Genomic DNA, 13,945 nt, shown 5'->3' with positions numbered 1-13,945 from the left:
TAACTGTTGGAGCAGCAACAGAATCAATCCTGCCGCCGCCGGCCAATATGCAAACAGTAAGCGTTTTAAAAGAACACACGTCGTATTTACGTGCGTGCGGGTCACGCGGGTTTCTTTTTTCTGTATTTAATTGTATGTAGACAATCAGTGGCCCAGCGTACATTTGTGCATCGTGTTGGAGACAGTTTGGTCGTAAATGCTACAAATAGAAGCATGACACTATTAGAACGGGCAAAATTAATCGGCAATTAATTTGAATTAATTTAATTAATTGTTCACTGATTTCTGTAGTCCTTCACGAAAGAAGACTGATTATCTTATTTGAAAACACTTGTTTTGGCTGTTACTTTTTTTTTATCACTAACAAATACAAACTACAAAATAAACACATCACCGGTTAACAAACAGTAATTGGGGGAAAATGCTTTTATAATACATTTTAATGCAAAATTAAAATTAATCCGATTAGTCTATTAATCGATTAAATAATCGATAGATTAATTGATTGAAAAAATATTTGATAGTAGTGACAGCACTAGATAGCGGGTAGGCAGAGGTGAGGCTCATGTTTTGCAATGAAAGATTCCCAAAAAACAAATCAACAAATGTGCATGGATTTTTTTTTTAAAAAACTTTTGTTTTATAAACCCTGCCACCCTACTAGTATCTGACAAAACGGTCAAACATAATCCGTCAAAAGGTCTTTAAATGGAATGAATGATGATGATTAGGGATTTTTTTTAGGCCGATACCGATTTTTGGCAGAAAAAAATACTGACTGACGATTATTTAAAAATACATATTTAATTCATAAACTTTGTTTAATGCATCCATGGCGTACACACTTACGGTGAGTACAGAAGAACGTTGCGATTGAATTCTATTTAAATAAATCGTTTTTCACACATTGGGAAGAATCGGTGCCTTTGCGTAGCGTTATCTTAACCGTGGTTTTGTGTTCCCACAGCATTTGTGTGTGAACATTCCTTATTTGAAGAAAAAACACTCCCGAAGTCGATGCTAACTACCTGTTAGCATTTGAATGGGATCCTCCCTTTTATTTTAGCATTAGCGCTAGGCTAGCGATGTTTTTAAAACGAAGAATGTTTTGTATTTCAATATACATTGGATGTAATTCTTAGCGTCGTGTGTTTAGTTTGACAGTTAACTCCAACTGGGGTGTCATTAAACAGCTTAAAGGACACTTAGGGACAACAGAATAACCAGAATCAAATACACTACACATTTGCTAGTTGCTAATTCTACGCAAACAAAATGGTGCATTCATGGTACTTTCAACAGCGTGGTTTTCTTTGATGATAACTGGGGGGAAATAATGATGATGTGTTACCATGTCTGCTTGGCAACGTCCATTTGGTAGGCTCGGGTCAGCTCGTCCAGATGCGCCTGGAGCATGGGCTGCATCTCGTCCCGGGGGGACGGGGTGAGCGTGGCCGTCGACTGCTGGCCGAAGGAGACGGCGGCCGGCGAGGAGGCCACCCCTCGGACGGGCGGGGTGGGCACGCGCTCCTCCTCCTCCTCCAGTTCGTCCTCCATGCCTTGGTGGAGGTAAGTCTGGACCGGCATCGGCGGACCCCAGCCGTCGCTCTCGTACCTGGCGTAGAATTTCAGGGGCAAAAAAAATGGGACTGAAAAACAGAACGTTAGCCAGTGTGGATATTTTGGGGACCCGTAATTGCACAACTTGGAGAAAATGCTGTCATTGGTCTTGACAAATGTGGTATGTAAAAACTGATGATTTCATAAATTAAGTAAAAGTAATAAAATAGATTTTGTCTGACAATGGAAAAGCAACCCCCGCACACACATTGCAAATTTTTTTCAATAAAAAATTTGTTTACCCCCCCATTTCCCCGTTTTTGGTGCAAAATGTATATTGAATGTTTAAGTACCACTGCTTTAAACTAGGCAATTACATTTTTTTAATTGTAATAATCACATGACGTCAATAGTTAAAGCACGATTAATCGCACATTTTATATCTGTTTTAAATGTACAATAATTTTTTTCTCTCCAAGTTTTCATACTTTTGTGAACATGAAACGTGAAAAAAAAGTTAAACTAATAGAAATGGGGCTGATTTTTTTTTTGTCATTGATACAGTAATTTCATTATAATTCATAAAATTGAGATAAAATTAAAAAACTGTACTGTAGAAAAAACAAGTGTGATATTGATTTGTCCTAAGGTCATTTTTCTGCCACTAGATGACATAATTGCATTTGTAAGACATTGGTGACATTTTTCTTTTCATATTAAGAGCTATTTAATTTTAACATGAAGTAACTTGTGAATTGTGCACATTTTTAAAATTGACCCCAGTCTCCACACATATGAGGACATTTATTACTGCTAAATTTTGACGCGGGCGTGTCTGCTACGTTGAGACTGGAGTTCCCCCAGTACAGGCTTTACAAGTAAGGGGTGGTCATTAATCGTGCGTTAAAAAAAAAAAAGTGTGGCGTTAAAGGAACTTGAAATAAACTCAAAATGAATGCACTCATTTTGAAACCCTTACTCTAAACACAAGAAAGGATGAAAAATACAAACAGAATTTTTTCCAATGTCCTTGTTGCGCTGTGTCTACCTAACTGCACCGATGCAGTCGGTCTTGGCTAGCTGGCAACTGCGCTTATAATAGAAGGAAGAAGAAATTTGTCAGTGCACGCCCGCACGCGGGACATTATTACACTTTTAATCTGCTGCCATGAGGAGATTCACAGCGCACACGGCACCTCATCTGGCAGCCGGCCTATTAAAGCAGACGACTGTGCCAGATTGCAAACGGCGAGCAAAGGGACACGGGAGCTGCCGGACCGAGGAAAGCCAGTGACGCCGCACTCGAGGTGTTGGCGGCACTCAAAAAGGAATATTGACCAATGTTTATCGTGTTGCTTCAGTGAAAATGGCCGGGAGTGAATGAGTTCATTCGTTTTAGTATTAATGTAGTGTTGTTACATGTTGCATTCTTGGACATAATAATTTGACGATGAAGCTTCACTTTATGCCACGGCTCCTTGTTCCTCGCTGCCGATATCAATAGCAGCGATTGGCGTAAACCATCCCAAATATTCAACGTTTCGGGTGTAACGAGATAACATTCAGTGACATCGCTAACAAAATACAGACAAGCTAAGAGTTAGCAGCTCTGGTTTGAGTTATTTTCTTAGTTTTCGCTAACTGTAAGAACCTTGCTGGCTACATGCGACACTTGCTAACTGTAATCTGGACTAAAGTGCAGTACTCGGAAGAAACACGACTACAGAGCTTGAAAAATGTGACATTGAACTGAAAAGACAATTTGAGTGGACGTGAGGGCGGTTTTTGATCTCCACACACAAAGTGACACGTCCTCCTCAAACCTACCCTCCTCCGTCGTGGTGTTCGTTGGGATAGTGGTCCATGTCGGTGCCGGGAAGAGGGTGGATAGGGGGCGGGGGTAAGGGAACATTGGCCCAATTGGAGCCGCTGGCTTTAGTGGGTTTGGAACCGGCTTTGGTCTTCTTCTTCTTTCCTCCTTTACCACCTAAAACACATCATTTCTGTTAGAGAACATCAAAACGGAAGAAGAAAAACAAGCCACGATCACACAAAAGAATCAAATTCATTTTCGTGCTTCAGAAACGCAGCTTTGAAAATGCCAGTAAAATGGAGCCTTTCAACAAGCTGCTGCCTACACACAAACATTCAAGGTCGCCTGATGAAAAGCATCGGCTTTGGCTGAAAAGCCGCCGATGATCTCCATAGAAACGGCGGCGAGGAGCCGTCCTCGGACCTTGCCGCTCCACCCATCCCTCACCCTTCCTCCTTTCACTCCCGCAGTGAAAAAAATAAATAAATGCCACTCTGCCGCATCATCATAATGAATGGCCTGCACAGAGTCGCTGCGTTCCTAATGCAATTCGCCCCCAGTCTATTACTACTTTCATTTCTTTTATTACCCACAGAGCCACTAGCAAACCCCCATCCATTTTCACCCGCATCCTTCCAAAACCTGATTCTGCTCCTGTCCCATCCGTCTTTGTGCAGCTGTCGGCGCCATGTTTTAGACAAGCGTCACCTTTTTTCTCTCCTCGTGTGTTAAAAACAGTCTTCAAAGAGCTCGTTTTGTTGTGCTTCTTACACTCGTCTCCCTTCAAGACGTCCCCAGGACATTTTGGGGAATTCACTTTTCATTTTCAAGCCATTTGCTCTGTGTTGAATGAACCTTAGCTTCAGCTCAGTCCTTTAAATGAGCACCAAATGGTAAAGCTACGCGTCCTATTGAAAACCATTCAAAAGCCTTTTTTTGATGCCATCTTGCGTTTAGGGCTGGGGAAAGAAACATCCCAAAAAATTGATCGACACACAAATGTATGCCTTGAAACGATAATGAATCAATCATTTTAAAACCATATCTTAAAAAAATTGCCAAAGTCATTTTTATGCAATATTTTTTTTATTTTTGGGTAGGACAGTTTCCTGAAAAATCTGAAAAAAAAAAGACTTGGGTGATTATTTTAATTCAATTCCCAAAACGTGTAAATACATTTTTTTAATACTTGTCCTCCACTCCTAAAAATACATTTATATGCTTTTTATGTTTTATTTTATTTTATGCAAGAGCATGCAGAGTGCTTTTATGCAGCTTCTGACATGAAGAGGTGGCTTAAAGCAATGGTAGTTATTACAAAAAATGGCCAGCAGGTGGCAGCAAAATATAAGCGATTATTCAGGGCCATGTTGCAACAAGCTCTTTTTGACAGTGTTTTCACCATGAATGTGAAAATCAATGAAACGTAGCTATATTATATTGCTAATTGCTGCAAAACATAAACAGATACAAATATATATTTTCTCCTGAAAAAAGAAGAAACTCTAATCTTTCTTTTGGTAGGTTCCATGTTTTTATAGCAATAGAATACAATATTTTGTGGGCTTGGCAAAATCAGTCAAAATCCAGTAAAACAGCCGGCCGGGAGCGAAGGGGGTGGCTTCAGTGAAAATGGCTGCGAGTGAATGAGTTAAGAAGGCGTCGATATATGCGATGCCGGGAACTGTTGAACCCAAGGGTGTCAAACTCCTTTTGGTTGCGTCCATATCATAACTAAATCGTTTTCCTCACAAAGCTGTTGACTGCAAACCCATGACATTTTTAAGAGGAGGCTTAAGACACACATTTTTAGTTTGGCTTTTAAGTGATCTTTTTTTTTTTTTACTCTTTGAATTAATTAAAGGCAGCAGGTCATCTTCTGTTGGTTTGGCCTTGATGCAAAAGTAAACACGCGCCAAGGAAGCCGCCAATGTTATTGGTAACCATCCACCAGAACGCTCAACTGCCGTCTATGACTGACTTCACGTTGACATTTCCATCAGGCCTCACATGCGTTGCCAGACGCTGTTCAATTAAGATGCGCTCACTTTGAAAAGTGGATTCATGCGAGGGAGACTAGAAAGGAAAACACAGTAGAGTGCAGACCAGGTTACGCTTTTCAATTGCATACAAAACAAGATTGCCATTTCAAAGCATGATTTCAATACAAGGTTAGGGGTTTATAGTTAGGGCTTCAAATGAGGGTTTCAAGTCTGGTTAAGGGTTTGAAATTTGTGTTTCAAGCCTAGGTTAAGGTCTATAATTTGGGTGTTGAGCCAGAGTTTTAGGCTAGGGTTGGTGTCTTCGATTAGTGTTGCAAGCCAGAGTTAGGGTTTGAAATGACAGTTTCAAGGGTTACGGTTAGGATAACTGGGGTTTCAAACCTGGGTTAGGGTTTCAAGTCTACCTCCAGGGTTCACACTAGGGTTTAGGGTTTCAAATTAGGGCTGCAAACATGGGTGAGGGTTTGAGACTAGGGTGAACATTTCAATGGTGGTTTTCACATGACAGAGGGCGAAGTTTCAAGGCAGGCTTAGTCTTTCAAAATGATTTTTTTTTTTTAAGTCAGACTAGCAAGCAGCTTCCTCTTGCTGCCCCGCTAAAATGCTAAATTAACTCTTTGACTGCCAGACGTTTTCAGAAAAGGGATGCCGTGGGTGCCAGCCGATTTAAGCATTTTGAATGATCTTTCAAGGTCCACAGAAAATTATGTGTTTGGACTATGGAAACACACATACTACCAAATGATAGATGAAGATTGGACTCTTATCTTTCATCAGAAAAAAAAGTTTGTTTCTACCTTATTCCGTTTTTCAGTAATCAACAATAGAAAATGGTTAGTTTCACCTCTGTTTTGAAAAAAAAACGTCTTTTAACGTCTTTGGCACCCCTCCATAGGATTTTACGAAACGTTATTTAACGTTTTTGGCAGTCAAAGAGTTAATAACAGATCACAACACATTGTTTTTGTTTTTTTTTACCCTTGGCGGAGGTAACCTAATGTGTCATTTAAAAAGTAAGTGCTGTACAAAATCAGTCAATAATGGGGTGTGGCTGCTTCTGTGTGATACTTGACTTGTAGGAATAACGACATCAGTAAGTCACATGACCCCTCCTCCTTCTTCTTCTAGGAAAATTGTGGTGGTCTGGCACCGATGGCCATTGCCTCCAAATATGAAAAGTAAAGAGCGCGAGGGCTGCGGCCGGGCAGCGAGGCACGAATTGCGCAAGAAGCGGAGAAACCTCCTCCGCCGCCACCGTCAGGCAAGCCAAAGGGGCCTCTTTGCTCTTCAGGGCGCCTTCTAAATATAGACGTCGCTTTGGGTATTTTTACCCCAAGGTTTTTTGGGCACTCCCAGCATATAAGTGCAGGATTTGCAGCCCTGACGCTGGCCGTGTTTTCATTGGGGAAAGCCGCACATAACTCACCGGCGCTGACGGACGGCTCTCAGAATAACCATAAAGCATCTTCTCGTATTTGATTTGGCTTCGTGGACACAAAGCAGGAGAAATATGGCAGCAAGGTGAGATGCTAAAGACTAACTTTGCTGTGCTTACGACAGCAGTGACAGAGTGGAACTCGGTTTTAGGACCGGGTAGGGTTGGTTGGTTTGGTTGGTTCATGTCCATACGTGACCAAAATAACTGATTCTCGTGGGAATTTGGTCGGAAATTGTACGTAAGGTTAAAGACCATTATTTTTGAACATGGCGTAATACGTGTTGATATTGCATCTTCAGGGAGCAAAATGGCGGACGTACTACGTTATTAAAATGACATTAAATGTTGGCCACGCGGAGGCTGACCATTCGCAGGATTTTTTTTCCTCAAGGATTTCATTAATGTTTCAAGCCTGGATTTTGAAGGTTTCAAATTAAGATTTCAATCTTTCCTTCCCTTCATACTGCACACGTTACAGAACAATCCGGTAAGTGAATCATAATTTGTCCGCATGGATGATCGGTAATAGAATCGGCAGCATGAAACCCCGATCACAACACCACTCATTGCAATACAGGAGCTCAAGACCAGATTAAGGGTTCAAATCACGATTAGGGTTCTAAATGACCTTTTCAAGCCAGATTGAGTGCTTCAAGACTGGGTTAGGCTTTCAAATGAGATTTTAAAGACAAGCTACGGATTTGTAGCTACTGGCGTTTTCAAACAAACTTTAGGGTTTCAAGGAATGGTTCCGCTTTCCAATTAGGGTTTGAAGCACTTAAAATAGGTATATGATCTTACAAAATGATTTAAACTGACATTTTCAACTAACCTGAAAAAGAGATTCAGGTTAGCTTTTTACAAAATGCGTCTAATTCCCTCTCAATGACATCTCAAGGCTGAATTGTCTTCTTTGGGATGGCAGCATTAGAACCCGCGTGCAGGCATGTCGAAAAGTTATCTTGAGGCCGCGCTTGCCTCACCTCCGCTCACACACTATTGAATTAGAGAGCAGTTAAGGCGGAGGAGGACAAGGCGGCGCGTCCTATAAATGACATTGCAATTTTCACAGCATGAGCTTTAGTGCCGCATGCGGGTGCGAGTTGGGGTGGAGGATGCGAAGGCACTTTCGCCACTTTAGCCAGCCAAGCGCTTCTAATGGCGTGCACGTGCGTGCGTGCGTGCACAGTCCACTCTGCCTGTCACACTCCTTATGCTCATGCTTAAGTTAAGAGACACACTAATGATGAGGGGTGGAAAAAAAGAAGACGATTGTTCATGTTGCCGCAAATGACGGTTTCAAGCCTGGGAGAGCCTTTCAAACAGTTAAGGTTTCAAATTAGGGTTTGAAGCCAGGCTTCATATTTCCAGCATGTGTCTTAAGTGCGGGTGAGGGTTTCAAACAGATTAGGGCGTCAAGACTGCATTTGGGTTTCAAAGTAGTGCTTCAAGCTTGGGTTATGACTTTAAATAAGGTTCCAATTCCATGGCAAAGTTGAACTTTAAAATTCCACGTCGAAAATGACACACGGCGGTTATGGTTTTGAAAAAGGTTAGGGTGTCAAACCCAGGTTTTAGTCATCAAATTAGAGCTTCAAACCTGGATTAGGGTTCCAAGTTAGGGATTCGAGCCTGGGTTTGGGTTACAAACAATTGCTAGGGTTTAAAAACATGTTTTGGTTTCAAGCCTTTATGATCTGGTTAGGATTTCAAAACTATTGAGGGTTTAAAAGTGAGGCTTCAAGTCTGGATTAAACTTCAAAGCCAGGCTTTGTTTTTTTCCTCTCTCATTTTTCTGGACACTACTTGCGAGTGTTTGCCTCTTTTTGGGGTCTTCTTGTGTTGCATTAAGAGCATTTTTGTCCTAAAAACTCATTCAGTACCAGCCATTTTAGAACATTTCAAAATGTTCAATACCCACACGATATTATGTTCGATAATTATATCTAAACCGAATCTGACAAATGACAGCATAGACTGCCCTTTCTGCCGTGTCCCGTTCTTTTATAATCGACATGTAACGAAATGTAGATTGCACAAAATGCATCCATTACTCTTATGGACTCTCAAACTATGTTTATTTTGTATAAAATGGGGGCAATGATGTCATCTACTGGCGGTTGGGCATCAGTAAAGTTGTTTCCAAGTTTGACATTTAATCACATTCTTCCTCATCTAGCCTCATTTAAAAAAAAGTATACTCGTCAACGGCAGGGAATGAGTTCAAGTCCACGGTAAATGTCGGCTTTACAGATGACACGGCCGGTCATCGCGAGGGGATGCGCTGTTATTCTGCTTCCTCATGGGGGAGACCGGAGCTATCTAGTTCAGGCTTGTCGGCTCAAGTGGACAACGATTAATTGGGGCACGGCATTTATTTCAGGGAGCGTCGCCAAACAAGAACAACATGAAAGCAGAGGCGGCGAGAGCAAAGCTTCACCAGTGAGGGATGGTGTTCATCAGAACCGCCTTGGATGTCAGCCTTGTACATGCAAATTCTAAATCAATGAAGCAATTAGGAGAGCCGTCAATCATAAGGCGGAGAACCCCCGGGGGGGGGGCGTGTCCCGGAAAAAAAAAACCCCAACCAACCTGAGAGACTGCCGCTTCGCTCTGAGCTGTTGTGAGAGCTGCCGGTGCTGAAATCTTGCGATTGGTTGTGCGGAATTCGATTAGACAGCCCGTCGGTCAGCCGGTAGTCGGGAATGAAAAGGAGGGCTACACGTGGAAAGGTGAAGGGGTTGGAAGGGGGGTGGGGATAAAAAAAAAAAAAAAAAAAAGGAGAAGCAAAGCATCACAGTGGCGTCAGGTGAGAGGCAGCACAAGCACATGCAAACCAAACATGCAGTTAGGGCACCCAGAGCAAGCACCACGACCAGGTCTCAAGAACAAGGAAGGAGGGATGGGGGGATGGGGGGTTTCGGATTTCGACCCTTATGGTTATGCTGCGGGTCAAATCGACCCATGCAAATACTTGAACCATCCTGGTATGTTGCAGGTCAAATGGAACCCACCGTATTACAAAAAACAACACCCATTTTAGCTCCATTTTTGTTCAGCTTTAGAACTTCCTGATTTGAAAATCCTAACCCTTGTTGAAAATGTTACACACAGTATATTTATATTTCTTAATCTATTAGTATGTTTTTAACTCTTACATTATATTAACACGGGGCTAAAAGAGTGGTAACATTTTAAATAGCTCAAATTGAACTAGCTAAAAAAACTGCCAGGCATGTTCTTTCATTTTTTTAATGATAATATATGAATCAAAATATTCTCTAAAATGATCATTTATTTAGCGATAATAATAGCGCAAGAAAGTTCAACCCTTTAATTACTTTGCTTTTAAATGTCTGTTTTGTTTGGAAATGTTTTTTTAAATGTTATACTTTTAATGATGTGAAGCACATTGCGTTAGTTACCTTGTGAAATATGAAATGTGCTGTATAAGTAAATCTGCCTCGCCTTACCTTGTGTGTTGCGGATCAAATTGACCCATGATATTTAAAAAAAAATTCTTATCTTCTTGTTGTGATTATTTTTGAATGCATCTGGGATATGAAATATGAAAGTGGCAGTGGCACAAGGTGCTCATTATTTTAACGGTTAAAAATGCACGTTGATCAACAGAAGCAAACGTAACCGCGGGCTTCAAAGTGACATGTACGTCTTCATTTCCAGAGATACGGTCATGTTTTTCATCATAATAACAGGCGGAAATAGTCCCATAATTCATATACATGTGCGCATTATACAGCGACAAATTATAATCAAGCACTTTTCAGACTGTTAGCAAATGAGATCATGCATATGCATTAGATCACATCTGAGGAATAGCGATTTGGTCATTTACAAGTAATTAATCTGTGTATGCTTTACAAAATGAGTCAAGCAACAGTGAACGAAACATAAATCACTCTGGAAGCAAAGCTCGTTTACTCAAGTTGGGAGGAAATGCAAAATGAATGCTTAAGAAAAAGCTCGCCCTGGCAAAACTGTGCGGGTTTAAATGATTTCAGAGGCTCGTCAATCGCTAAATCCCGTCCCCGCATGCGACTTACTGTTGTTGCAGGAGTTCTTGTCCGGCAGCGAGTAGCCCAGGTTGGCCATCTCCTGCTTGGCCTGCAGCGAAGCCTTCCACTGGGCCTCGGGCAGCTCCACGGCCAGCTCGTGGATGCTGCCCGAGTGCAGGATCTGAGTGGTGGCGTACGGGGTGGCCTGCGACGCTTGGCCCGGGCTGCTGTAGTTGGCTTTGGTGGTGAAGTCGATGCTGCTGTAGATGGCCCCGTCCGACAGCATCGTGCCTGTCTTGTCGCCCTGGTTACTCGCCATATCTGCGAGGAAGGGAAATGCACAACATGGGAACCGTTACTATTCCGGAGCCCGCTTTTCTTCAACGGGGTCAAACGGCAGCTCGAGCCAATCTTGTCTTACTTTGGGCCTGAGACGAGCTTACGCTCTGGACTGCTTGCCACTTCATTGCATGCAGGATACTTACATAGACCAACAACCATTCACACTCATATTCACAACTATGACCGATTTAGAGCGGATCGTCCAAAGTATGGCATGCGGGCCATTTGCGGCCCCCCCATCCATTTTCAGCGGCCCGCGTCACAGACTAAAAATGACATTTGACATGAGCTGAAATGGTATATAAATTAGAGCTGTCAAACAATTCAAATTTTTTTGAATTTTAATTAATCACAATGAATTGCTAAATTAAAAAGGCTTTTTATCACAATTTTTTGCAAGCCAAACTTGAAGAGCACCTGCTCTGTGTTAATCGTTTCGACATTTAATGTTATGAGGACGTCATCAACATTTTTTGATGAACTGCACTCTCGTCCTCCTCTTTTTTCTAATCAGTTAATTCATTGCATAATTTAAAATGGAATAGTTTGACATGAACAAATATTCTGAATGTGATACGCAAACATTTATTACATGCTTTACTTTAATGCATGCAGCTATATTTATTGCTCAAACACAACCTGTGCCACCTTGACCTGCCGTCAAAATTAATAGTGCGATTAAGAGTGTGATTAATCTGCGTTAATACATGATTAATGTGATCATTTTTTGTGATTAATCAATGAGTTAACGCTTTAAGTTTGACAGCACTAATACAAATAAAAAAAAAGAGGTGAGCAGTCGGAATGGGGCTGAGCCACTCACATTCCCATGGGTGGGGGGGTCCACTACTAATAATACATTCATTTGAGATACTTGCTTTGTTTTGGTTCTCAATGTCGGGAAGCGGTTCAGCTGCTGTTCAGTGCAGGGGCGGCGCTATTCTAGTGGGATAGAGAGCAGGGCCACCCCAAAATCTTGAAAAATCCGATACTATTTGCCTTACCACCTTTTATAAAAATAACTGCAATATATAAATAATATATAACCGACTGATTTTGGCATGTGTAATAAATTCAAGTCCTTCAATATTTCTGTATGTGGCCCTCGGAGGAAAAAGTTTGGACACCCCTGATTTAGAGTCTTCAATAAACCTGCAAACGTGATGCATGCTTTTGCAACGTGGGAGGAAATACCTGGTGGAAACCCGCACGAGCACCGAGCAGCGGCCATTTTGTTGTCAATCCCATGATATTCGTTAGTCACGCTTTGAGCCCGCGGAGGCTCGACAAAAATAAAAACGACTACGCTACAGTATCCGATAGCGTACAATATGTCGAACAATCGACCACCGCAGACTCATTTTCCCGACGATCCACTGAGAAAATCCTTTGAAATGCCCGTCCCTCGTGTCGAGCAGCCATTTCCTTCTCCATTTGTATGCGTAAAGCACAAGAGTGGCTGAGTGAGAGCGAGGCCGGGAAGTGGCAGCCGTGCCGTCTCCCCGCCCCGCTCGCATGCCCAGCCAAGGGGAGATGATGTAGAGCCACGGCGGAAGCATCCGCATCTGCGCCAGTCAAGCTGCGCTCGTCCTTCACGACTGGCTGCCCCGCACCATCCTTTCACACAGCGGCTCCCGCCCCCAACACACACACACACACACACACACGCACACACACTGCCACCAACTCCCATCCTGCTGCTCTGAGGTACGAGGCTGTGACAGCAACAGGATGAAACGTTCTCCATTAGTCACCCCGGTGACAGTGGAGGGTTTGCATCGTGTGTGTCCCACGCATGCTTGTATGAATGCAAGTGGACATCTTGTGGGTAAAAGCACGGAAGAGACATCCCGCTCACCTCCTCGGCCAAAGTTGCTGAGGTCATTGGGTCCTCCGGAGCCGCTGTTGACAGGCAAGCTGGTGGCAGGCCAGGAGTCGGCCAACCAGGGGTAGCCCGGGTCGCTGGCATTCAGTAAGCCTGGCCGACTGCAGAGACACAAGATGAGCTTTAGTCAAAAGAGTCAGCAAAGCCCAAACTGTCATTCAATATGAACCCGCTAACCCGCTAACCTTACCCAACTGTGAACCCAACCTCGGTTATTTACAATGTATAACTTTCTGTGTGATTCAGGAGTGAAGAGCAAACACAGTTATGGAGGACCAAAACGGCCTGAATTAAAAACAAATAAATGAATGATTTAATAAATAAAGAAATGAATAAAAACGGATATAAAAATAAAATTCAAAAATTAAATATATATATATATATATTGTTTTTATTCCCATTTGCATTCATTTTTTGTATTTAATTTTTATATCTGTTTTTATTTTCACTTTTATTCATTTTTATTTTTTTTTAATTTGGTCAGTTTTGGTCCTCCATAGCGCTAAGTCAGGATCCAAACGTGAATTCCAACACATGTAAGAGAGTCGCCAGGTGCTCGCACAAGATAAGCAGACAGCGAGCCTCTGAAGAGCCACGAGAAATACGGCGATACGTTTCTCCCCACCACAAAGTCGGATTTCCTTCGGGCTAAAAGTGGCGCTTCATCTCCCTCGTTCCTCCCTCGGGAGTTTTTGTCATGCGAGAACACATTAATTCATGCGTTTGCTTTCATTAAAAAGCTTTTGACTTTGGACTGCGTTTTCAGAATCAGCCCCTTGCAGTGAGCGAAATCCAAACTAACTCGTGACGGAGGGGGCGGGCCCGGCGTGGGAGATGGCGGAGAAAAAACGTCAGAGGTGGGTCCACCGAACAGGTGTTTTGTGCCTC

General features: G+C 42.4%; 1 protein-coding gene across 15 annotated transcripts in view; it reads right to left on the bottom strand.

Moving 5' to 3' along the window:
* Nucleotides 1-13,945, bottom strand: part of robo2 (roundabout, axon guidance receptor, homolog 2 (Drosophila)) — a 342,596-nt gene that overhangs the window by 11,431 nt on the left and 317,220 nt on the right. For 11 of the 15 annotated variants that reach the window (XM_077565197.1, XM_077565205.1, XM_077565200.1 and 8 more), the window contains 5 exons: nucleotides 13,031-13,158; nucleotides 10,879-11,151; nucleotides 9,407-9,532; nucleotides 3,388-3,547; nucleotides 1,352-1,615 (listed from right to left, as the gene is read on the bottom strand). In XM_077565197.1, coding sequence (XP_077421323.1) covers nucleotides 1,352-1,615; nucleotides 3,388-3,547; nucleotides 9,407-9,532; nucleotides 10,879-11,151; nucleotides 13,031-13,158 — 951 coding nt within the window. The remainder of the gene's footprint in view (nucleotides 1-1,351; nucleotides 1,616-3,387; nucleotides 3,548-9,406; nucleotides 9,533-10,878; nucleotides 11,152-13,030; nucleotides 13,159-13,945) is intronic. The other 4 variants (XM_077565203.1, XM_077565204.1, XM_077565210.1 and 1 more) reach the window with 1 other exon arrangement.

The sequence above is a fragment of the Vanacampus margaritifer genome, chromosome 5 (genome assembly GCF_051991255.1).
Source record: "Vanacampus margaritifer isolate UIUO_Vmar chromosome 5, RoL_Vmar_1.0, whole genome shotgun sequence".
Lineage (NCBI taxonomy): Eukaryota > Metazoa > Chordata > Actinopteri > Syngnathiformes > Syngnathidae > Vanacampus > Vanacampus margaritifer.
The sequence above is the reverse complement of the archived record's forward strand: the minus strand, read 5'-3'. Positions and strand labels throughout refer to the sequence as shown.